The following is a 24,446-nucleotide window of genomic DNA, read 5'->3' as shown; positions in this document are numbered from 1 at the left end:
TGGGATTCATTTCCTGGGCCACTCGTCGTTCTGAAAGGGGGAGGGACTGCGACGCTCTATTGAACTCTACTGAACTCTACTATGGGTATATTTTGTGTTGAGAAATCATCCAATTAACTAATGGGGGAAACTCCACGTCCCTATTCTGAAAGAATACAAGGGCACACAATGTGTTAACACAATCTGTGGCAACGGCGAGATTTCTCGCTTATACTATAGAGCTCAAATGGTTAATTTACTTCCAAATAAGCTTTTGGTCATTCCATTGTCTACTCAGGCTTACGTGAACACCCAGACAGTTAACCCATTTTGGGCGGAAACCCCTTTCGGTGTTAGCATTATGCTATGCTTTAGCTATTTAAAAATGGCAGATCCTCAAGCTCATAGTGGCGCGCTATGAACTTGTAGGTCTGCCATTTTTGAAAAATCGTTAAAATATGCCTCAAATCTTTCAGAAAACTGTCATGATTTAGAAAACAATAATAATAAAATGTCTGAATAGGTCTAAATTACTCCATTGAGTATTTAGATATTGTTTGACCGATCGTGTGACTGATGTGTGTGTTTCTATCAGTGGACGAGGCTAACTCTGTTTGGTGTGTGTGTTTCTATCAGTGGACGAGGCTAACTCTGTTTGATGTGTGTGTTTGTTTCAGTGGACGAGGCTAACTCTGTTTGATGTGTGTGTTTGTTTCAGTGGACGAGACTAACTCTGTTTGATGTGTGTGTTTGTTTCAGTGGACGAGACTAACTCTGTTTGATGTGTGTTTGTTTCAGTGGACGAGACTAACTCTGTTTGATGTGTGTGTTTCTATCAGTGGACGAGACTAACTCTGTTTGGTGTGTGTGTTTCTATCAGTGGACGAGGCTAACTCTGTTGTTTGATGTGTGTGTTTGTTTCAGTGGACGAGACTAACTCTTGTTTGGTGTGTGTGTTTGTTTCAGTGGACGAGACTAACTCTGTTTGGTGTGTGTGTTTGTTTGGTGTGTGTGTTTGTTTGGTGTGTGTGTTTGTTTGATGTGTGTTTGTTTCAGTGGACGAGGCTAACTCTGTTTGGTGTGTGTGTTTGTTTGGTGTGTGTGTTTGTTTGGTGTGTGTGTGTTTGTTTGGTGTGTGTTTGTTTCAGTGGACGAGGCTAACTCTGTTTGATGTGTGTGTTTGTTTCAGTGGACGAGGCTAACTCTGTTTGATGTGTGTGTTTGTTTCAGTGGACGAGGCTAACTCTGTTTGATGTGTGTGTTTGTTTCAGTGGACGAGGCTAACTCTGTTTGGTGTGTGTGTTTGTTTCAGTGGACGAGACTAACTCTGTTTGATGTGTGTGTTTCTATCAGTGGACGAGACTAACTCTGTTTGGTGTGTGTGTTTCTATCAGTGGACGAGGCTAACTCTGTTGTTTGGTGTGTGTGTTTCTATCAGTGGACGAGGCTAACTCTGTTGTTTGATGTGTGTGTTTGTTTCAGTGGACGAGACTAACTCTGTTTGATGTGTGTGTTTGTTTCAGTGGACGAGACTAACTCTGTTTGATGTGTGTGTTTCTATCAGTGGACGAGACTAACTCTGTTTGATGTGTGTGTTTGTTTCAGTGGACGAGACTAACTCTGTTTGATGTGTGTGTTTCTATCAGTGGACGAGGCTAACTCTGTTTGATGTGTGTGTTTGTTTCAGTGGACGAGACTAACTCTGTTTGATGTGTGTGTTTGTTTCAGTGGACGAGACTAACTCTGTTTGATGTGTGTGTTTGTTTCAGTGGACGAGACTAACTCTGTTTGGTGTGTGTGTTTGTTTCAGTGGACGAGACTAACTCTGTTTGATGTGTGTGTTTGTTTCAGTGGACGAGGCTAACTCTGTTTGATGTGTGTGTTTGTTTCAGTGGACGAGACTAACTCTGTTTGATGTGTGTGTTTGTTTCAGTGGACGAGACTAACTCTGTTTGATGTGTGTGTTTGTTTCAGTGGAAGAGGCTAACTCTGTTTGATGTGTGTGTTTGTTTCAGTGGAAGAGGCTAACTCTGTTTGATGTGTGTGTTTGTTTCAGTGGAAGAGGCTAACTCTGTTTGATGTGTGTGTTTGTTTCAGTGGACGAGACTAACTCTGTTTGATGTGTGTGTTTGTTTCAGTGGACGAGGCTAACTGTTTGGTGTGTGTGTTTGTTTCAGTGGACGAGACTAACTCTGTTTGATGTGTGTGTTTCTATCAGTGGACGAGACTAACTCTGTTTGGTGTGTGTGTTTCTATCAGTGGACGAGGCTAACTCTGTTGTTTGATGTGTGTGTTTGTTTCAGTGGACGAGACTAACTCTTGTTTGGTGTGTGTGTTTGTTTGGTGTGTGTGTTTGTTTGATGTGTGTTTGTTTCAGTGGACGAGACTAACTCTGTTTGGTGTGTGTGTTTCTATCAGTGGACGAGACTAACTCTGTTTGGTGTGTGTGTTTCTATCAGTGGACGAGGCTAACTCTGTTGTTTGATGTGTGTGTTTGTTTCAGTGGACGAGACTAACTCTTGTTTGGTGTGTGTGTTTGTTTGGTGTGTGTGTTTGTTTGATGTGTGTTTGTTTCAGTGGACGAGGCTAACTCTGTTTGGTGTGTGTGTTTGTTTGGTGTGTGTGTTTGTTTGGTGTGTGTTTGTTTCAGTGGACGAGGCTAACTCTGTTTGGTGTGTGTGTTTGTTTCAGTGGACGAGACTAACTCTGTTTGGTGTGTGTTTCTATCAGTGGACGAGGCTAACTCTGTTGTTTGATGTGTGTGTTTGTTTCAGTGGACGAGACTAACTCTTGTTTGGTGTGTGTGTTTGTTTCAGTGGACGAGGCTAACTCTGTTGTTTGATGTGTGTGTTTGTTTCAGTGGACGAGACTAACTCTTGTTTGATGTGTGTGTTTGTTTCAGTGGACGAGACTAACTCTTGTTTGGTGTGTGTGTTTGTTTCAGTGGATGAGACTAACTCTGTTTGGTGTGTGTGTTTGTTTGGTGTGTGTGTTTGTTTCAGTGGACGAGGCTAACTCTGTTTGGTGTGTGTGTTTGTTTGGTGTGTGTGTTTGTTTGGTGTGTGTGTTTGTTTGATGTGTGTTTGTTTCAGTGGACGAGGCTAACTCTGTTTGGTGTGTGTGTTTGTTTGGTGTGTGTGTGTGTTTGTTTGGTGTGTGTTTGTTTCAGTGGACGAGGCTAACTCTGTTTGGTGTGTGTGTTTGTTTGGTGTGTGTGTGTGTTTGTTTGGTGTGTGTTTGTTTCAGTGGACGAGGCTAACTCGGCGGTGTCGACGCTAGCTCTGTCTAAGTGGGAACAGATGGGCGACACGGAGGCCTTCTCTCAAGGTAATGTCAGCCATAACACCGTCCTGAACGGGAACCCCTTTTGGTTTTTTTAAGCATCATGTTATGCTTTAGCTATTGAGAAATAGCAGATCTACAAGCTCGTAGCGCGACACCGAGTGCTGCGCTACGAGCTTGTAGAAATTAACCCTTTTGGGTGAGAGTGTACGTAACCGGTCCATTAGTACACTCATTATTCTCATAATTAGTAGTAAGATACAATTTGAGAATAATTGCTTCTTTTGTTGTTTTGTCTTCAGGGAGGACGGAGTCCAAATGGGACAGCGTGGTGGACGGAGACAGTGAGGAGGACACCAATGGAAGGTACAATTTATACCATTCATACCCTCTGATCTGAATGAAAGATACAATTTATACCATTCATACCCTCTGATCTGAATGAAAGATACAATTTATACCATTCATACCCTCTGATCTGTATGAAAGGTACAATTTATACCATTCATACCCTCTGATCTGAATGAAAGATACAATTTATACCATTCATACCCTCTGATCTGTATGAAAGATACAATTTATACCATTCATACCCTCTGATCTGAATGAAAGATACAATTTATACCATTCATACCCTCTGATCTGAATGAAAGATACAATTTATACCATTCATACCCTCTGATCTGAATGAAAGATACAATTTATACCATTCATACCCTCTGATCTGAATGAAAGGTACAATTTATACCATTCATACCCTCTGATCTGTATGAAAGGTACAATTTATACCATTCATACCCTCTGATCTGTATGAAAGATACAATTTATACCATTCATACCCTCTGATCTGTATGAAAGATACAATTTATACCATTCATACCCTCTGATCTGTATGAAAGGTACAATTTATACCATTCATACCCTCTGATCTGTATGAAAGATACAATTTATACCATTCATACCCTCTGATCTGTATGAAAGATACAATTTATACCATTCATACCCTCTGATCTGAATGAAAGGTACAATTTATACCATTCATACCCTCTGATCTGTATGAAAGATACAATTTATACCATTCATACCCTCTGATCTGAATGAAAGATACAATTTATACCATTCATACCCTCTGATCTGAATGAAAGGTACAATTTATACCATTCATACCCTCTGATCTGTATGAAAGGTACAATTTATACCATTTATACCCTCAGTGACCTGAATGAAAGGTACAATTTATACCATTTAAAGGTATATTCAGTGATTTCACTCAAAAAACCTTAGGTTTCGTTTTTGGCTGTGGGACCCAGCCTTTCGTCCAATCAGGATAGAGAGTCAAAAACGAAACCTAAGGTTTTTTGACCCCCAGGGGTTAACTGGGGACAGGGACTCCTTATATGGCCAGCACACTCTATAGTAGGGAGGATTATCACAACAAAACTATCACATTGAGACAAAGCGGGGTGCCTATGGGCTATAGTTCCACACATTGGAACTATCCCATTGAGTCAAAGCGGGGTGCTATGGTCTATAGTTCCACACATTGGAACTATCCCATTGAGTCAAAGCGGGGTGCTATGGGCTATAGTTCCACACATTGGAACTATCCCATTGAGTCAAAGCGGGGTGCTATGGGCTATAGTTCCACACATTGGAAAAAAAATCAAAGTTTCCCCCAAATTGATTATCAATATATGTTTATGAAATAATTGATTCAATCAATTAGTTTTATTTAACTGATCGCCTGATTCTCTCTCTCTCTCTCTCTCTCTCTCTATCCCTCTCTCTCTCTCTCTCTCGTCCCAGTTCGGCCAATCAGGGCGCAGAGGGCGGCGAGTCGGACAACGACAGCAGCGACGAGGAGGACTCGGGCGGCGCCGGAGACGACGCCGACTTCGCCAGCTCGCTGAAAAGCTTCCAGATGTCTGAGGGGAAAAGGAAACGGCTGAGAGAACTGGAGGTTAGGGTTAGGGTTAGATGTCTGAGGGGGAAGAGGAAACCACTGAGAGAACTGGAGGTTAGGGTTAGGGTTAGATGTCTGAGGGGGAAGAGGAAACCACTGAGAGAACTGGAGGTTAGGGTTAGGGTTAGATGTCTCTGAGGAGGAGAGGAAACCACTGAGAGAACTGGAGGTTAGGGTTAGGGTTAGATGTCTCTGAGGAGGATAGGAAACCTCTGAGAGAACTGGAGGTTATGGTTAGGGTTAGATGTCTCTGAGGAGGAGAGGAAACCACTGAGAGAACTGGAGGTTAGGGTTAGATGTCTCTGAGGGGAAGAGGAAACCTCTGAGAGAACTGGAGGTTATGGTTAGGGTTAGATGTCTCTGAGGAGGAGAGGAAACCTCTGAGAGAACTGGAGGTTATGGTTAGGGTTAGATGTCTCTGAGGAGGAGAGGAAACCACTGAGAGAACTGGAGGTTAGGGTTAGATGTCTGAGGGGGAGAGGAAACCTCTGAGAGAACTGGAGGTTAGGGTTAGGGTTAGATGTCTGAGGGGGAGAGGAAACCACTGAGAGAACTGGAGGTTAGGGTTAGGGTTAGATGTCTCTGAGGGGGAGAGGAAACGACTGAGAGAACTGGAGGTTAGGGTTAGGGTTAGATGTCTCTGAGGAGGAGAGGAAACCACTGAGAGAACTGGAGGTTAGGGTTAGGGTTAGATGTCTGAGGGGGAGAGGAAACCTCTGAGAGAACTGGAGGTTAGGGTTAGGGTTAGATGTCTCTGAGGAGGAGAGGAAACGACTGAGAGAACTGGAGGTTAGGGTTAGATGTCTCTGAGGGGAAGAGGAAACCACTGAGAGAACTGGAGGTTAGGGTTAGGGTTAGATGTCTCTGAGGAGGAGAGGAAACGACTGAGAGAACTGGAGGTTAGGGTTAGATGTCTCTGAGGGGAAGAGGAAACCACTGAGAGAAATGGAGGTTAGGGTTAGGGTTAGATGTCTCTGAGGAGGAGAGGAAACGACTGAGAGAACTGGAGGTTAGGGTTAGGGTTAGATGTCTCTGAGGAGGAGAGGAAACCTCTGAGAGAACTGGAGGTTAGGGTTAGGGTTAGATGTCTCTGAGGAGGAGAGGAAACCTCTGAGAGAACTGGAGGTTAGGGTTAGGGTTAGATGTCTCTGAGGGGAAGAGGAAACCACTGAGAGAACTGGAGGTTAGGGTTAGGGTTAGATGTCTCTGAGGAGGAGAGGAAACGACTGAGAGAACTGGAGGTTAGGGTTAGATGTCTCTGAGGGGAAGAGGAAACCACTGAGAGAACTGGAGGTTAGGGTTAGGGTTAGATGTCTCTGAGGAGGAGAGGAAACCTCTGAGAGAACTGGAGGTTAGGGTTTGGGTTAGATGTCTGAGGGGGAGAGGAAACGACTGAGAGAACTGGAGGTTAGGGTTAGGGTTAGATGTCTCTGAGGAGGAGAGGAAACGACTGAGAGAACTGGAGGTTAGGGTTAGGGTTAGATGTCTGAGGGGAAGAGGAAACGACTGAGAGAACTGGAGGTTAGGGTTAGGGTTAGATGTCTCTGAGGAGGAGAGGAAACGACTGAGAGAACTGGAGGTTAGGGTTAGGGTTAGATGTCTCTGAGGGGAAGAGGAAACCTCTGAGAGAACTGGAGGTTAGGGTTAGGGTTAGATGTCTCTGAGGGGAAGAGGAAACCTTTGAGAGAACTGGAGGTTAGGGTTAGATGTCTCTGATGAGGAGAGGAAACCTTTGAGAGAACTGGAGGTTAGGGTTAGGGTTAGATGTCTCTGAGGAGGAGAGGAAACCACTGAGAGAACTGGAGGTTAGGGTTAGGGTTAGATGTCTGAGGGGGAGAGGAAACCTCTGAGAGAACTGGAGGTTAGGGTTAGATGTCTCTGAGGAGGAGAGGAAACCACTGAGAGAACTGGAGGTTAGGGTTAGAATTTACAATTTACAATGTAGGCATTTAGCAGACGCTCTTAATCCAGAGCGACTTACATTTAAGCAAGAACAAAAGCATTGGAATAGATCACATAAAAGCATTTATCATGAAACATGCGTAAGCTAAGAAAGTAACAGTGGGATATCTATATAATTAAACTATACATATAAACTATACATATTTACTACTATGCTATACATATGTACTATGGCGTGCTATGACTATATACAATACAATTATAGTGCTGTCTACATAACATGCTATAAGTCTGTGTCAAATGCTATCTAAGCCAACAGAAATGCTATCTAAGGGGCTAGGGTAAGTGCTATGGGCCATGATGGAGTCTGAAAAGGTGGGTTTTCAGGCTACGGCGGAAGATTGGGAGTGATGCTGCAGTTCTGACTGCAATGGGAAGTGCATTCCACAGTTTTGGAGCCAGAAGGGAGGAGAGTTTGGGACGTGTGGAGCGTTGTTGTCCCGGCGTTTTTAGTGGTTAGGGTTAGGGTTAGATGTCTGAGGGGGAGAGGAGACCACTGAGAGAACTGATTTAGTTTTAGTCACATTTTAGTCACCTCGAATGTCTTAGTGTTAGTCTAGTTTTAGTCGACTAAATGTCATAACATTTTAGTCGACTAAAATCTACAGTTGATTTAGTCGACTGAAATGTATTTAGGCGGGTCTTGATGCCGTCGTAATGAGTGTTTTTTATACTTTGCTGAAAACAGCAGATGTACAAGCTCACAACGCGTGGCGCTGCGACGCGTTGTGAGCTTGTAGATCTGCTATTTTCTGCTGGTTGTTTTTCTGCTATTTTCCAACCAAGTGTAAAATGACCTATATTGGATCTCTTGTCCACTAGTCCCTTCCTGACATTTTGGTCTAGTTTTTATTTGTCGACGAAATCGTCAGTATATTTAGTCTTAGTTTTAGTCACCGTAGCTTTAGTTTTCATTTAGTTTCCATTTAGTTTTCTTCAGTGGAAAAAGGTAGTCGACGAACATTCTTCGCCTTGGTTTTAGTCGACGAAAACAACACTGATTATGACTAAAACTAAAAATCTAAATTCGCTGCCAAATCCAACACGGCCTTTTGGACCTGAAAAACGGCCCTGCTCCTACACAGCGCACGGTCACGTGACCTTCCTCTTCCTCTGTGGTGCGGTTCAGGTGAAGGTGATGAAGGTCCAGGACGAGCTGGAGTCCGGCAAGAGGCCCCGGAAGTGTGGGCGGAGCGTGCAGCAGCAAGTGGAGCACTACAGGAACAAGCTGCTGCAGAAGGTTGGTTCCTGGTTCCCACCCGCTCCGCTATACACCGCTGAAAGCCTCATAACGGGCTGCAGTGGCGCTGTCGCCTCACAGCTAGAAGGTCCTGGGTTCGATTCCCGCTCGGGGCGCTGTGTTTGCTGGCGGCGTGTTTCCTCCTCCGCGTCATCAGTGCCCATACCCGAAGGCGGGGTTGGCGAAAGGGCCTTTCTGTGTGGAGTTTGCATGTTCTCCCCGTGTATCCTAGGGTAGGTACCCTCACATGTTCTCCCCGTGTCCCCTAGGGTAGGTACCCTCACATGTTCTTCCCGTGTCCCCTAGGGTAGGTACCCTCACATGTTCTCCCCGTGTCCCCTAGGGTAGGTACCCTCACATGTTTTCCCCGTGTCCCCTAGGGTAGGTACCCTCACATGTTCTCCCCGTGTCCCCTAGGGTATGTAACCTCACATGTTCTCCCCGTGTCCCCTAGGGTAGGTACCCTCACATGTTCTCCCCGTGTCCCCTAGGGTAGGTACCCTCACATGTTCTCCTCGTGTCCCCTAGGGTAGGTACCCTCACATGTTCTCCCCCTGTCCCCTAGGGTAGGTATACCCTCACATGTTCTCCCCATGTCCCCTAGGGTAGGTACCCTCGCATGTTCTCCCCGTGTCCCCTAGGGTAGGTACCCTCACATGTTCTCCCCGTGTCCCCTAGGGTAGGTACCCTCACATGTTCTCCATGTGTCCCCTAGGGTAGGTACCCTCACATGTTCTCCTCGTGTCCCCTAGGGTAGGTAGGTACCCTCACATGTTCTCCCCGTGTCCCCTAGGGTAGGTACCCTCACATGTTCTCCCCGTGTCCCCTAGGGTAGGTACCCTCACATGTTCTCCCCGTGTCCCCTAGGGTAGGTACCCTCACAAAAAACATGCAGTAATCCTGGTCTCTAAACTGCCTCCCCCTGGCCAGCCGGGGCACCTGATGGAGGGGAAAGGAACTGGTTGGAATAACGTGTTCCTACCACGCGCTACGTCCAACCAGGGAAACTCCCCCCTGTCAGGTGTAAAGGAGCAACTTGGACACTCAGGCATGAAGGAAGCATGAGTTCAAGTCCGTTGCTCTCCCCTTGTCCCCCATATATGGGGACTAGGTTGGTCTCCCCTTGTCCCCCATATATGGGGACTAGGTTGGTCTCCCCTTGTCCCCCATATATGGGGACTAGGTTGGTCTCCCCTTGTCCCCCATATATGGGGACTAGGTTGGTCTCCCCTTGTCCCCCATATATGGGGACTAGGTTGCTCTCCCCTTGTCCCCCATATATGGGGACTAGGTTGCTCTCCCCTTGTCCCCCATATATGGGGACTAGGTTGCTCTCCCCTTGTCCCCCATATATGGGGACTAGGTTGGTCTCCCCTTGTCCCCCATATATGGGGACTAGGTTGGCGGAGGGTGTGTAGAGCCCAGGATCACATTAGATGATTGACACAGGGGTGAAAAATGGGTTTCAAAATCGTGGGATAAAGATTATTTAAGATAAAAGAAAGCCTCATAACTCTGAATCTACGAGCGCTGTCTCATTCATCCAAAGGTTCGGAGGTCATTTGTGATTTTTGTACCGCGTCGCTCCCAACATTAACGTTAAAATCCTGCAGGGACCCCCCCCCAACATAGTCCTATTTGAACTGGGGACCCCCTGTCTGTGTCTGTCTGTGTCTGTGTGTCTGTGTGTCTGTCAGGAGTTCGACCAGGACAGGGAGGAGAAGCGAGGCCGCTCCGCGCCCAAGTCGTCCAAAGAGCGCTCGAAGGAGGACAAGAGGGGAGGAGACAAGGAGAGGAGACGAGGAGGCGAGGAGGACAGGGACCGGCGGAGGGGGCGGAGCCGGGACAACGAGGAGACCGCGTGCAGCTCGCCGCTCAGGTCAGTGACATCACCGTGACATCACCGTGACATCATCACCACCTGATAGGGAAGTGACATCATGGAAGGCATGTTGCCGTCAGTGTCTCTATTTTATTTTAGTCATTATAGTCTTTATTTTAGTCATTATAGTCTTTATTTTAGTCATTCTAGTCTTTGGACTGAAACTTCATTTAGTTTATTTTAGTCATTATAGTCTTTGGACTGAAACTTCATTTAGTTTTATTTTAGTCATTCTAGTCTTTGGACTGAAACTTCATTTAGTTTTATTTTAGTCATTCTAGTCTTTGGACTGAAACTTCATTTAGTTTATTTTAGTCATTATAGTCTTTGGACTGAAACTTCATTTAGTTTTATTTTAGTCATTCTAGTCTTTGGACTGAAACTTCATTTAGTTTATTTTAGTCATTATAGTCTTTGGACTGAAACTTCATTTAGTTTATTTTAGTCATTATAGTCTTTATTTTAGTCATTATAGTCTTTGGACTGAAACTTCATTTAGTTTATTTTAGTCATTCACCTGGAATGTCTTAGTGTTAGTCTTAGTTTTATTCGACTAAACGTCATAAGATTTTAGTCGACTAAATCTACAGGTGATTTAGTCGACTGAAATGTATTTTGGCGGGCCTTGATGCCGTCGTAATGAGTGTTTTTACACTTGCTGAAAATAGCCGATCTACAAGCTCTTGTGAGCTTGTAGATCGGCTATTTTCAGCATGCAACCAAAGTGTAAAATTACTTATACTGGATCTCTTGTCCACTAACATTTTAGTCTAGTTTTTATTTGTCGACGAAATTGTCAGTATATTTAGTCTTAGTTTTAGTCATCGTAGCTTGATTTTCATTTAGTTTCCATTCATGTTGATAAAAGGATTGGTGAAACGTCTTCGTAAATATTCAAGGCAATTTATGTGACTTGTTTTCGTGGACCTGGCCGATCAAATAATTTATAAGAAGAAAAACGAAACAAATAGTGTTGTCTCCTGCCTTTATTTTCTCCTTTCTAATGATTTGATCGGCCCCAAAACATTGTGTTCATTGTCATGATTTGTCACGATCCGAGTTGGCTTTGCCCGCGGCGTAACCGTCTTTAAATAAATGAAATAAGAAGTGCCGATGGGAGAATGCATTGGGTTTTCATTTCCTGGGCCACTCGTTGTTCTGAAAGGGGGAGGGACTGCGACGCTCTATAGGGCAGAGCTGGGAGTGTTTTGTGTCAATAAAGGACAGTTTCAATGCCAGGGTGCTTACAGTAGCTGGAGGAAATCAATAGCCTACACTACAGTATATTGGCAAATTATTCATGCTAAATTATCTATCAATCTAATTGTTTATGCAGGTAAACTATGATTTAATTGGATGATGAGATGAGCTGATTGTGACAATAGGGTCAATATAATTGGAGGAAATAAATAAAGGATTAAAAATAAAATCAGAAAAAACAGATCTGATATGGTATGGATACAGTAAGTGGATTATAGGCCGTATAAGTGCATAATGGTGCTTATCCGACATCTCAGAAATATGGGAAGTGTTGACTTCTAACGTTCACAAAAACATGCGTTTTTGTTACATTACAGACACCAATTGGTCCTTTTGTAAACAAAAGGGCGTTGCCATGGGCTGTCCTTTTATACATACATAAAACCATCATTTTAACAAATACTGTAAATTATACCTCCTTATATAACAATAACACCTGATGATTATGTTTAAGGGTGGACAAAAATCTGGCTATTTGTAAGGTTTATAAAGTTGATGCTGCTTTGTACCGAACCTATATCTTGTACAATTTTGAAAAACAAATAGAATCTTGAATTATAAAAAGAAAAAGAATCGCAGCCATTCATCCATCCATCAGCAGCCGCTTATCCGTAGTCGGGTCGCGGGGGCAACAGCTCCACCAGAGTGCTCCAGACTTCCCTCTCCTCCAGAGCAACATTAGTGACTTCCTCCTCCTGGGGGATACCAAGACGTTCCAAGGCCAGTGAGTCCCTGTGTTTCCTCCCAGTGGGATGTGGTCCTTGGTCTGCCCCGGGGGGTCTCCTCCCAGTGGGACGTGGTCCTTGGTCTGCCCCGGGGTCTCCTCCCAGTGGGACGTGGTCCTTGGTCTGCCCCGGGGTCTCCTCCCAGTGGGACGTGGTCCTTGGTCTGCCCCGGGGGGTCTCCTCCCAGTGGGATGTGGTCCTTGGTCTGCCCCGGGGTCTCCTCCCAGTGGGACGTGGTCCTTGGTCTGCCCCGGGGGGTCTCCTCCCAGTGGGATGTGGTCCTTGGTCTGCCCCGGGGTCTCCTCCCAGTGGGACGTGGTCCTTGGTCTGCCCTGGGGTCTCCTCCCAGTGGGACGTGGTCCTTGGTCTGCCCCGGGGTCTCCTCCCAGTGGGACGTGGTCCTTGGTCTGCCCCGGGGTCTCCTCCCAGTGGGACGTGGTCCTTGGTCTGCCCCGGGGTCTCCTCCCAGTGGGACGTGATCCTTGGTCTGCCCCGGGGTCTCCTCCCAGTGGGACGTGGTCCTTGGTCTGCCCCGGGGTCTCCTCCCAGTGGGACGTGGTCCTTGGTCTGCCCCCTGGGGTCTCCTCCCAGTGGGACGTGGTCCTTGGTCTGCCCCGGGGTCTCCTCCCAGTGGGACGTGCATCGAGGACCTCCCTAGGGAGACACCCGAGAGGCATCCTAACCAGATGCACTGAACCACCTTTCTTCGCTCCTTTCCAGGTGAAGGAGCAGCGGTTCTACTCCGAGTCTCTCCCGTGTGACTGAACTTCTCACCCTATCTCTAAGGGAGATGAACTTCTCACCCTATCTCTAAGGGAGATGGACTTCTCACCCTATCTCTAAGGGAGATGAACTTCTCACCCTATCTCTAAGGGAGATGAACTTCTCACCCTATCTCTAAGGGTGATGAACTTCTCACCCTATCTCTAAGGGAGATGAACTTCTCACCCTATCTCTAAGGGAGATGAACTTCTCACCCTGTCTCTAAGGGAGATGAACTTCTCACCCTATCTCTCTAAGGGAGATGAACTTCTCACCCTATCTCTAAGGGAGGTGAACTTCTCACCCTATCTCTAAGGGAGATGAACTTCTCACCCTATCTCTCTAAGGGAGATGAACTTCTCACCCTATCTCTAAGGGAGGTGAACTTCTCACCCTATCTCTCTAAGGGAGGTGAACTTCTCACCCTATCTCTCTAAGGGAGATGAACTTCTCACCCTATCTCTAAGGGAGGTGAACTTCTCACCCTATCTCTCTAAGGGTGATGAACTTCTCACCCTATCTCTAAGGGAGGTGAACTTCTCACCCTATCTCTAAGGGAGATGAACTTCTCACCCTATCTCTAAGGGAGGTGAACTTCTCACCCTATCTCTCTAAGGGAGATGAACTTCTCACCCTGTCTCTAAGGGAGATGAACTTCTCACCCTATCTCTAAGGGAGGTGAACTTCTCACCCTATCTCTCTAAGGGTGATGAACTTCTCACCCTATCTCTAAGGGAGGTGAACTTCTCACCCTATCTCTAAGGGAGATGAACTTCTCACCCTATCTCTAAGGGAGATGAACTTCTCACCCTATCTCTAAGGGAGATGAACTTCTCACCCTATCTCTCTAAGGGAGTTGAACTTCTCACCCTATCTCTAAGGGAGATGGACTTCTCACCCTATCTCTCTAAGGGTGATGAACTTCTCACCCTATCTCTAAGGGAGATGAACTTCTCACCCTATCTCTAAGGGAGATGAACTTCTCACCCTATCTCTCTAAGGGAGATGAACTTCTCACCCTATCTCTAAGGGAGATGAACTTCTCACCCTATCTCTAAGGGAGGTGAACTTCTCACCCTATCTCTAAGGGAGATGAACTTCTCACCCTATCTCTAAGGGAGGTGAACTTCTCACCCTATCTCTCTAAGGGAGATGAACTTCTCACCATATCTCTAAGGGAGATGAACTTCTCACCCTATCTCTCTAAGGGAGTTGAACTTCTCACCCTATCTCTCTAAGGGAGATGAACTTCTCACCCTATCTCTAAGGGAGATGAACTTCTCACCCTATCTCTCTAAGGGAGGTGAACTTCTCACCCTATCTCTAAGGGAGGTGAACTTCTCACCCTATCTCTCTAAGGGAGGTGAACTTCTCACCCTATCTCTCTAAGGGAGGTGAACTTCTCACCCTATCTCTCTAAGGGAGATGAACTTCTCACCCTGTCTCTAAGGGAGATGAACTTCTCACCCTATCTCTCTAAGGGAGATGAACTTCTCACCCTATCTCTCTAAGGGTGATGAACTTCTCACCCTGTCTCTCTAAGGGAGATTTCCAGCCACCCGTCGGAGAAAACTCATTTTGGCCGCTTGTATTTGCGACCTTATCCTTTTGGACTCGGACAAGAGAGTCACAGCCAGACGTTTAATGTCTCTCTGTCTCTGTCTCTCTCTCTCTCTCTCTCTCTCTCTCTCTCTCTGTCTCTGTCTCTGTCTCTCTCTGTCTCTCTCTCTCTCTCTCTCTCTCTCTCTCTCTCTCTCTCTCTCTCTCTCTCTCTCTCTCTCTCTCTCAGAACAACAAAGTCGCCGAAGCGTTCCAAGCGCTCCAAGTCTCCTTCGTCTCCCGACAGGAAGTCGTCTCTCCGCTCGTCCAGATCGCGTTCGCCACATCGATCTCACAAGAGCAAGAAGAGCAAACGTTAAAAAACCGTCTGTCTGTCTGTCTGTCTGTCTCTCTGTCTGTCTCTGTATGTCTGTCTGTCTCTGTATGTCTGTCTGTCTGTCTGTCTGTCTCTGTCTGTCTGTCTGTCTGTCTGACTGTCTCTGCCTGTCTGTCTGTGTCTGTCTGTGTCTGTCTGTCTGTCTGTCTGTCTGTCTGACTGTCTCTGTCTGTCTGTGTCTGTCTGTCTGTCTGTCTGTCTGTCTGTCTGTCTCTGTATGTCTGTCTGTCTGTCTGTCTGTCGGTCTCTGTCTGTCTGTCTGTCTCTCTGTCTGTCTGTGTATGTCTGTCTGTCTGTCTGTCTGTGTCTGTCTGTGCCTGTCTGTCTGTCTGTCTGTCTCTGCCTGTCTGTCTGTCTGTCTGTGTCTGTCTGTCTGTCTGTCTGTCTTTTTGTTGCGTTTTTTTCTGAATTATTCTCTAGATATTGGCTCCGCCCACCTACTTCCTGGTCTTGTCTTCAACTTTATATTTTTAACAACTCTCCTTTAATTAACCCGTTCTGACCTGAGATCAGATTCATACGAGGTTTCCACTGGACACACACTGGTCTGATTAACCCATATTCTGACCTGAGATCAGATTCATACGAGGTTTCCACTGGACACACACTGGTCTGATGAACAGTTTGACATGCATTAGTTTATACGGACCCCCCCATTTAAAGGCATTTATATCTCTGAGACCCCCCGATTTATATTGTAAAAATCAATGTTAATGTAACTCTGAGTGTACAAATGGAACGGTAACGCTTTACAATAACGACCTGTTATAAAGCATTTATAAACATTTATTAGCAGTTTGTAGATGAGTAATAATCATGAACACTCATTGTTGACATCCGTAAATGTTTACCTAAACATGTATAACTATGTTTAAACATCATTTATACGTTATTAGTAAGGTATTAGTAAGTAGTAAACTATTCACATAGTTATAAATGTTTACCTAAACATGTATAACTATGTTTAAACATCATTTATACGTTATTAGTAAGGTATTAGTAAGTAGTAAACTATTCACATAGTTATAAATGTTTACCTGGACATGTATAACTATGTTTAAACATCATTTATACGTTATTAGTAAGGTATTAGTAAGTAGTAAACTATTCACATAGTTATAAATGTTTACCTAAACATGTATAACTATGTTTAAACATCATTCATATGTTATTAGTAAGGTATTAGTAAGTAGTAAACTATTCACATAGTTATAAATGTTTACCTAAACATGTATAACTATGTTTAAACATCATTTATATGTTATTAGTAAGGTATTAGTAAGTAGTAAACTATTCACATAGTTATAAATGTTTACCTAAACATGTATAACTATGTTTAAACATCATTCATATGTTATTAGTAAGGTATTAGTAAGTAGTAAACTATTCACATAGTTATAAATGTTTACCTAAACATGTATAACTATGTTTAAACATAATTTATACGTTATTAGTAAGGTATTAGTAAGTAGTAAACTATTCACATAGTTATAAATGTTTACCTAAACATGTATAACTATGTTTAAACATCATTTATACGTTATTAGTAAGGTATTAGTAAATAGTAAACTATTCACATAGTTATTCATGTTTACCTAAACATGTATAACTATGTTTAAACATCATTTATATGTTATTAGTAAGGTATTAGTAAGTAGTAAACTATTCACATAGTTATAAATGTTTAGGTAAACATTTACGGATGTCAACAAACAGTCTGTCCATGATTATTACTCATCTACAAACTGCTTATTAATGTTTATAAATGCTTTATAACAGGTCGTTATTGTAAAGTGTTTCCAATGGAACCAAACGGACCCACTCAGAGTCACAGACCCATATGGGGTCCATTTGGTTCCAAAGTATCATTTAGCTGATGGGGACCCCCTGGAACTCCCTCGAGGACCCCTGGGGGCCCCCGGACCCCACTTTGATCCAATAAAATAAGATCTGACAGACCACCTTGATGGACGATATTATCCTCTGTGCTGCTCCACGTGAGCTTGTAGATCAGCTCTCTCCGACACACACACACACACAGTACACACACACACACACACAGCACACACACACACACAGTACACACACACACACACACACACACAGCACACACACAGTACACACACAGTACACACACACACACACACACACACACAGTACGTACACACACACACACACACACACACACAGTACACACACACACACACACACACACACACACACAGTACACACACACACACACACACAGTACACACACACACACACACACACACACAATACACACAGTACACACACACACACACACACACACACACACACACAGTGCGTCTGAGTGACGCCTCGTGACTGATGTAACGTGTCTTTTTCCCCCTCTCGCTCTTCCTTTTAACCCATTCTGACCTGAGATCAGATTCATTACGAGGTTTCCACTGGACACACACTGGTCTGATTAACCCATTCTGACCTGAGATCAGATTCTAAAAAAAATGTCAGTCGTTCTTCGATTCTTCCAAAAATAGCAGATCTACAAGCTCGTATCGCGCCACTCGGTGGCGCGATACGAGCTTGTAGATCTGCTGTTTTTCAATAGCTAAAGCATAACATGATGCTGACACCAAAATGGGTTCCCGTTCAGAATGGGTTTTAAACATCGATGTCTTCATCACGCCGATATTCAGCTTTTTTTCTTTTCGTTTTTTTTTGTATGATGACGTTTGAAACCTTGTAATTAGTTATATACTGTATATTTTCTTTGTTTTAACGTTTTGTTTTAAAAATGGACGATTTGAACAGAATTGTTTGCTATAACTTCTAGTTCCGTGAAAAATAACCTGACGAATAAAATTGTTCCCGGTGATTGAAGAGTGTGTGATTTATTTAAGATTTTATGTGTGACTAACTTTGACTGAGGGACTGCCATTGGATCTTTTTTAAATTTTCGTTTCTTTCATGTCATCTAAAAGCAGGGAATCCTAGCTTCAAATTGACATATTGTTCAGTTTGACCCACCAGTTTTGGAAATATGGCTTATAGAGTAATGTCTGTCAGAGAAACAGCGAGTTGAGGAAACAGGCTTGAAAAAGGTTCACTTCTGTGGTCTCTGACATTACACCTAGCTACATGTTTAAGCATTTATTTCATATTTACATGTCTTCTGTGGTCTCTAACATTACACCTATAGCTACATGTTTAAGCATTTATTTCATATTTACATGTCTTCTGTGGTCTCTAACATTACACCTATAGCTACATGTTTAAGCATTTATTTCATATTTACATGTCTTCTGTGGTCTCTAACATTACACCTATAGCTACATGTTTAAGCATTTATTTCATATTTACATGTCTTCTGTGGACTCTAACATTACACCTATAGCTACATGTTTAAGCATTTATTTCATATTTACATGTCTTCTGTGGACTCTAACATTACACCTATAGCTACATGTTTAAGCATTTATTTCATATGTACATGTCTTCTGTGGTCTCTGACATTACACCTATAGCTACATGTTTAAGCATTTATTTCATATTTACATGTCTTCTGTGGTCTCTAACATTACACCTAGCTACATGTTTAAGCATTTATTTCATATTTACATGTCTTCTGTGGTCTCTAACATTACACCTATAGCTACATGTTTAAACATTTATTTCATATTTACATGTCTTCTGTGGTCTCTAACATTACACCTATAGCTACATGTTTAAGCATTTATTTCATATTTACATGTCTTCTGTGGTCTCTAACATTACACCTATAGCTACATGTTTAAGCATTTATTTCATATTTACATGTCTTCTGTGGTCTCTAACATTACACCTAGCTACATGTTTAAGCATTTATTTCATATTTACATGTCTTCTGTGGTCTCTAACATTACACCTAGCTACATGTTTAAGCATTTATTTCATATTTACATGTCTTCTGTGGTCTCTAACATTACACCTATAGCTACATGTTTAAGCATTTATTTCATATTTACATGTCTTCTGTGGTCTCTAACATTACACCTATAGCTACATGTTTAAGCATTTATTTCATATTTACATGTCTTCTGTGGTCTCTAACATTACACCTAGCTACATGTTTAAGCATTTATTTCATATTTACATGTCTTCTGTGGTCTCTAACATTACACCTATAGCTACATGTTTAAGCATTTATTTCATATTTACATGTCTTCTGTGGTCTCTAACATTACACCTATAGCTACATGTTTAAGCATTTATTTCATATTTACATGTCTTCTGTGGTCTCTAACATTACACCTATAGCTACATGTTTAAGCATTTATTGCATATTTACATGTCTTCTGTGGTCTCTAACATTACACCTAGCTACATGTTTAAGCATTTATTTCATATTTACATGTCTTCTGTGGTCTCTAACATTACACCTATAGCTACATGTTTAAGCATTTATTTCATATTTACATGTCTTCTGTGGTCTGTAACATTACACCTATAGCTACATGTTTAAGCATTTATTTCATATTTACATGTCTTCTGTGGTCTCTAACATTACACCTATAGCTACATGTTTAAGCATTTATTTCATATTCACATGTCTTCTGTGGTCTCTAACATTACACCTAGCTACATGTTTAAGCAATTATTTCATATTTACATGTCTTCTGTGGTCTCTAACATTACACCTATAGCTACATGTTTAAGCATTTATTGCATATTTACATGTCTTCTGTGGTCTCTAACATTACACCTATAGCTACATGTTTAAGCATTTATTTCATAGTTACATGTCTTCTGTGGTCTCTAACATTACACCATAGCTACATGTTTAAGCATTTATTTCATATGTACATGTCTTCTGTGGTCTCTAACATTACATCTAGCTACATGTTTAAGCATTTATTTCATATTTACATGTCTTCTGTGGTCTCTAACATTACACCTAGCTACATGTTTATAAAAAAGTTAAAAGGTTTTTCTCTAATGAAAAGCTGTAATTTGTGTGATGGCAGGCTCTCAGTCAAATCTGGTCACATATATCTCTGCTGTCGAGAAGAAACCACTTAACTCCAAAATGTTAATTTATTTTCAGGACATTAAGAAAATTATTATTATATTTAGAAAACAAAGCAACACCGCCTCATCAAAGTTGGTGGTGTGACTTTATATGTTGTCAATTACTTCCATAAGATACAGGTTGTGGAGTTAGCTGCTTTATAGCAGACAGTTTGAGAGGGAGTGGTGGTGGAGTTAGCTGCATTCCGTAGGTGTGCTTATGCTGCCACCTAGCGGCAGTAATAAAGTTAATTTACAACTACACTTTAGAAACGACCAAATAAACAACTACACTTTAGAAACAAGACCAAATAAACAACTACACTTTAGAAACAAGACCAAATAAACAACTACACTTTAGAAACGACCAAATAAACAACTACACTTTAGAAACAAGACCAAATAAACAACTACACTTTAGAAACAAGACCAAATAAACAACTACACTTTAGAAACAAGACCAAATAAACAACTACACTTTAGAAACAAGTCCAAATAAACAACTACACTTTAGAAACAAGACCAAATAAACAACTACACTTTAGAAACAAGACCAAATAAACAACTACACTTTAGAAACAAGACCAAATAAACAACTACACTTTAGAAACAAGACCAAATAAACAACTACACTTTAGAAACAAGACCAAATAAACAACTACACTTTAGAAACAAGACCAAATAAACAACTACACTTTAGAAACAAGACCAAATAAACAACTACACTTTAGAAACAAGACCAAATAAACAACTACACTTTAGAAACAAGACCAAATAAACAACTACACTTTATAAACAAGACCAAATAAACAACTACACTTTAGAAACAAGTCCAAATAAACAACTACACTTTAGAAACAAGACCAAATAAACAACTACACTTTAGAAACAAGACCAAATAAACAACTACACTTTAGAAACAAGACCAAATAAACAACTACACTTTAGAAACAAGACCAAATAAACATCTACACTTTAGAAACAAGACCAAATAAACAACTACACTTTATAAACAAGACCAAATAAACAACTACACTTTATAAACAAGACCAAATAAACAACTACACTTTAGAAACAAGACCAAATAAACAACTACACTTTAGAAACAAGACCAAATAAACAACTACACTTTAGAAACAAGACCAAATAAACAACTACACTTTAGAAACAAGACCAAATAAACAACTACACTTTAGAAACAAGACCAAATAAACAACTACACTTTAGAAACAAGACCAAATAAACAACTACACTTTAGAAACAAGACCAAATAAACAACTACACTTTAGAAACAAGACCAAATAAACAACTACACTTTAGAAACAAGACCAAATAAACAACTACACTTTATAAACAAGTCCAAATAAACAACTACACTTTAGAAACAAGACCAAATAAACAACTACACTTTAGAAACAAGACCAAATAAACACTACACTTTAGAAACAAGACCAAATAAACAACTACACTTTAGAAACAAGACCAAATAAACAACTACACTTTAGAAACAAGACCAAATAAACAACTACACTTTAGAAACAAGACCAAATAAACAACTACACTTTAGAAACAAGACCAAATAAACAACTACACTTTAGAAACAAGACCAAATAAACAACTACACTTTAGAAACAAGACCAAATAAACAACTACACTTTAGAAACAAGACCAAATAAACAACTACACTTTAGAAACAAGACCAAATAAACAACTACACTTTAGAAACAAGACCAAATAAACAACTACACTTTATAAACAAGACCAAATAAACAACTACACTTTAGAAACAAGACCAAACTAGAAAAAGTGCCCCTCTGCATGGGCACAGGTCTCCACCAGGGCAGGTCAGGTTGTGGCCTCCTGGTGGCGCTATAATAGGGCAGGTCTCCACCAGGGCAGGTCAGGTTGTGGCCTCCTGGTGGCGCTATAATAGGGCAGGTCTCCACCAGGGCAGGTCAGGTTCTGGCCTCCTGGTGGCGCTATAATAGGGCAATGTGAAAAGGGTGACATTTCTTCTTACGCCTTGGATGGCAATTGGATGATTTGAGACATTTTGTTCCAAAAATGTGTTTTGCAAAAATCCACCTGTTGGTGGCGCTATAACAGGCCAATGTGAAAAGGGTGGGATATATTCCTCAGCCTAGTAGGAAAGTCTGTGAAATATTTCACGTAAATTGCAGCACGCTGCATTCATGATATTTGAGGCTTTTTGTTCAAAACGGGCCAATCCTGCAAACTTTGAAAGCCAATCTTAGCTAATTGGGATGGAATCTGAAATATGGGACGCATCCGTCTTGAACACAGCTATAGAGATAGTGTGTAACGATTTGCGGGATTTTTGGACAGAATCTGGAGGAGTAATATCAAAAGAATGTGTTTTTCAAAAGTCGGCCTCCTGGTGGCGCTATAACAGGCCGTTCTGGAAAATATGGGGCAGAGGTTCATCGTTGGCATCCAGGGAGTGTGTGTGCACAATTATTTGGCACCGACCGGGTTAACGGTGCCGGAGATTAGCTGCTCACAGACGGACGGACGGACAGAGTGCAAAACATACTCTCTCCCCGTGCCTTCGGCCTGGTGCAGACAATAAAACATACTCTCTCCCCATGCCTTCGGCCTGGTGGAGACAATAAAACATACTCTCTCCCCGTGCCTTCGGCCTGGTGGAGACAATAAAACATACTCTCTCCCCATGCCTTCGGCCTGGTGGAGACAATAAAACATACTCTCTCCCCATGCCTTCGGCCTGGTGGAGACAATAAAACATACTCTCTCCCCGTGCCTTCGGCCTGGTGGAGACAATAAAACATACTCTCTCCCCGTGCCTTCGGCCTGGTGGAGACAATAAAACATACTCTCTCCCCGTGCCTTCGGCCTGGTGGAGACAATAAAACATACTCTCTCCCCATGCCTTCGGCCTGGTGGAGACAATAAAACATACTCTCTCCCCGTGCCTTCGGCCTGGTGGAGACAATAAAACATACTCTCTCCCCGTGCCTTCGGCCTGGTGGAGACAATAAAACATACTCTCTCCCCGTGCCTTCGGCCTGGTGGAGACAATAAAACATACTCTCTCCCCGTGCCTTCGGCCTGGTGGAGACAATAAAACATACTCTCTCCCTGTGCCTTCGGCCTGGTGGAGACAATAAAACATACTCTCTCCCCGTGCCTTCGGCCTGGTGGAGACAATAAAACATACTCTCTCCCCGTGCCTTCGGCCTGGTGGAGACAATAAAACATACTCTCTCCCCGTGCCTTCGGCCTGGTGGAGACAATAAAACATACTCTCTCCCCGTGCCTTCGGCCTGGTGGAGACAATAAAACATACTCTCTCCCCATGCCTTCGGCCTGGTGGAGACAATAAAACATACTCTCTCCCCATGCCTTCGGCCTGGTGGAGACAATTAAACATACTCTCTCCCCATGCCTTCGGCCTGGTGGAGACAATTAAACATACTCTCTCCCCATGCCTTCGGCCTGGTGGAGACAATAAAACATACTCTCTCCCCATGCCTTCGGCCTGGTGGAGACAATAAAACATACTCTCTCCCCATGCCTTCGGCCTGGTGGAGACAATAAAACATACTCTCTCCCCATGCCTTCGGCCTGGTGGAGACAATAAAACATACTCTCTCCCCGTGCCTTCGGCCTGGTGGAGACAATAAAACATACTCTCTCCCCGTGCCTTCGGCCTGGTGGAGAAAATAAGTATGTTGGTCTTGTTTATAAACTGTAGTTGTTCACACACACACACACACACACACACACACACACACACACACACACACACACACACACACACACACACACACACACACACACACACACACACACACACACACACACACACACACACACACACACACACACACACACACACACACACACACACCACCCGGATACTGTTGCATTGTGACATAGCTCTGTTTACACAACACATCTGTACCCCCCCCCCCCCTCTCTCTCTCTCTCTCTCTCTCTCTCTCTCTCCATATTGTTTAGACTCTTGCGTTGGCATGTTTCCTTATGCCAATAAAGCACAATTGAATTGAATTGAATTGAATTGAATTGAATTGAATTGAATTGAATTGAATTGCATTTTTGCCAAATTCTCTCTCTCTCTCTCTCAAAAAACAAATAAATAAATAAATGGCCAGCCCCACCCACCGGGGGGAGGGGCGGACCCCCACGACACATGCGCAGGATGGGCGGAGTCGCAGAGAGAGAGAGAGAGAGAGAGAGAGAGAGAGAGAGAGAGAGACCCAGCCCCAGACAGACAGTAGCGGTGACTGACTGTTATTATCATCTCTAAAAAGCATAGTAATAATAATAATAGTAATAATTCCTCCTACGGGGCGGTGGGTGGGGGGGTCATGATGGCGTCCTGTCAGTATGGAGGTGAGACCACCACCACCACCACCACGCCG

General features: G+C 42.9%; 1 protein-coding gene across 1 annotated transcript in view; it reads left to right on the top strand.

Moving 5' to 3' along the window:
* Positions 1–15,954, top strand: part of LOC310856377 (U2 snRNP-associated SURP motif-containing protein) — a 69,504-nt gene extending 53,550 nt beyond the window's left edge. The window contains exons 20-25 of the mRNA XM_083761759.1: positions 3,226–3,306; positions 3,564–3,627; positions 5,068–5,221; positions 8,316–8,426; positions 10,124–10,305; positions 14,845–15,954. Of these exons, the coding sequence (XP_083617885.1) occupies positions 3,226–3,306; positions 3,564–3,627; positions 5,068–5,221; positions 8,316–8,426; positions 10,124–10,305; positions 14,845–14,974 (722 nt within the window). The 3' untranslated portion in view covers positions 14,975–15,954. The remainder of the gene's footprint in view (positions 1–3,225; positions 3,307–3,563; positions 3,628–5,067; positions 5,222–8,315; positions 8,427–10,123; positions 10,306–14,844) is intronic.
* The last annotated feature ends 8,492 nt before the right edge of the window (positions 15,955–24,446 follow it).

Source organism: Protomyctophum parallelum (assembly GCF_964188405.1).
Source record: "Protomyctophum parallelum genome assembly, chromosome: 1".
NCBI classification, from domain to species: domain Eukaryota; kingdom Metazoa; phylum Chordata; class Actinopteri; order Myctophiformes; family Myctophidae; genus Protomyctophum; species Protomyctophum parallelum.
Note: the sequence above shows the minus strand (reverse complement) of the source record. Positions and strands in the feature narration are given on the sequence as shown.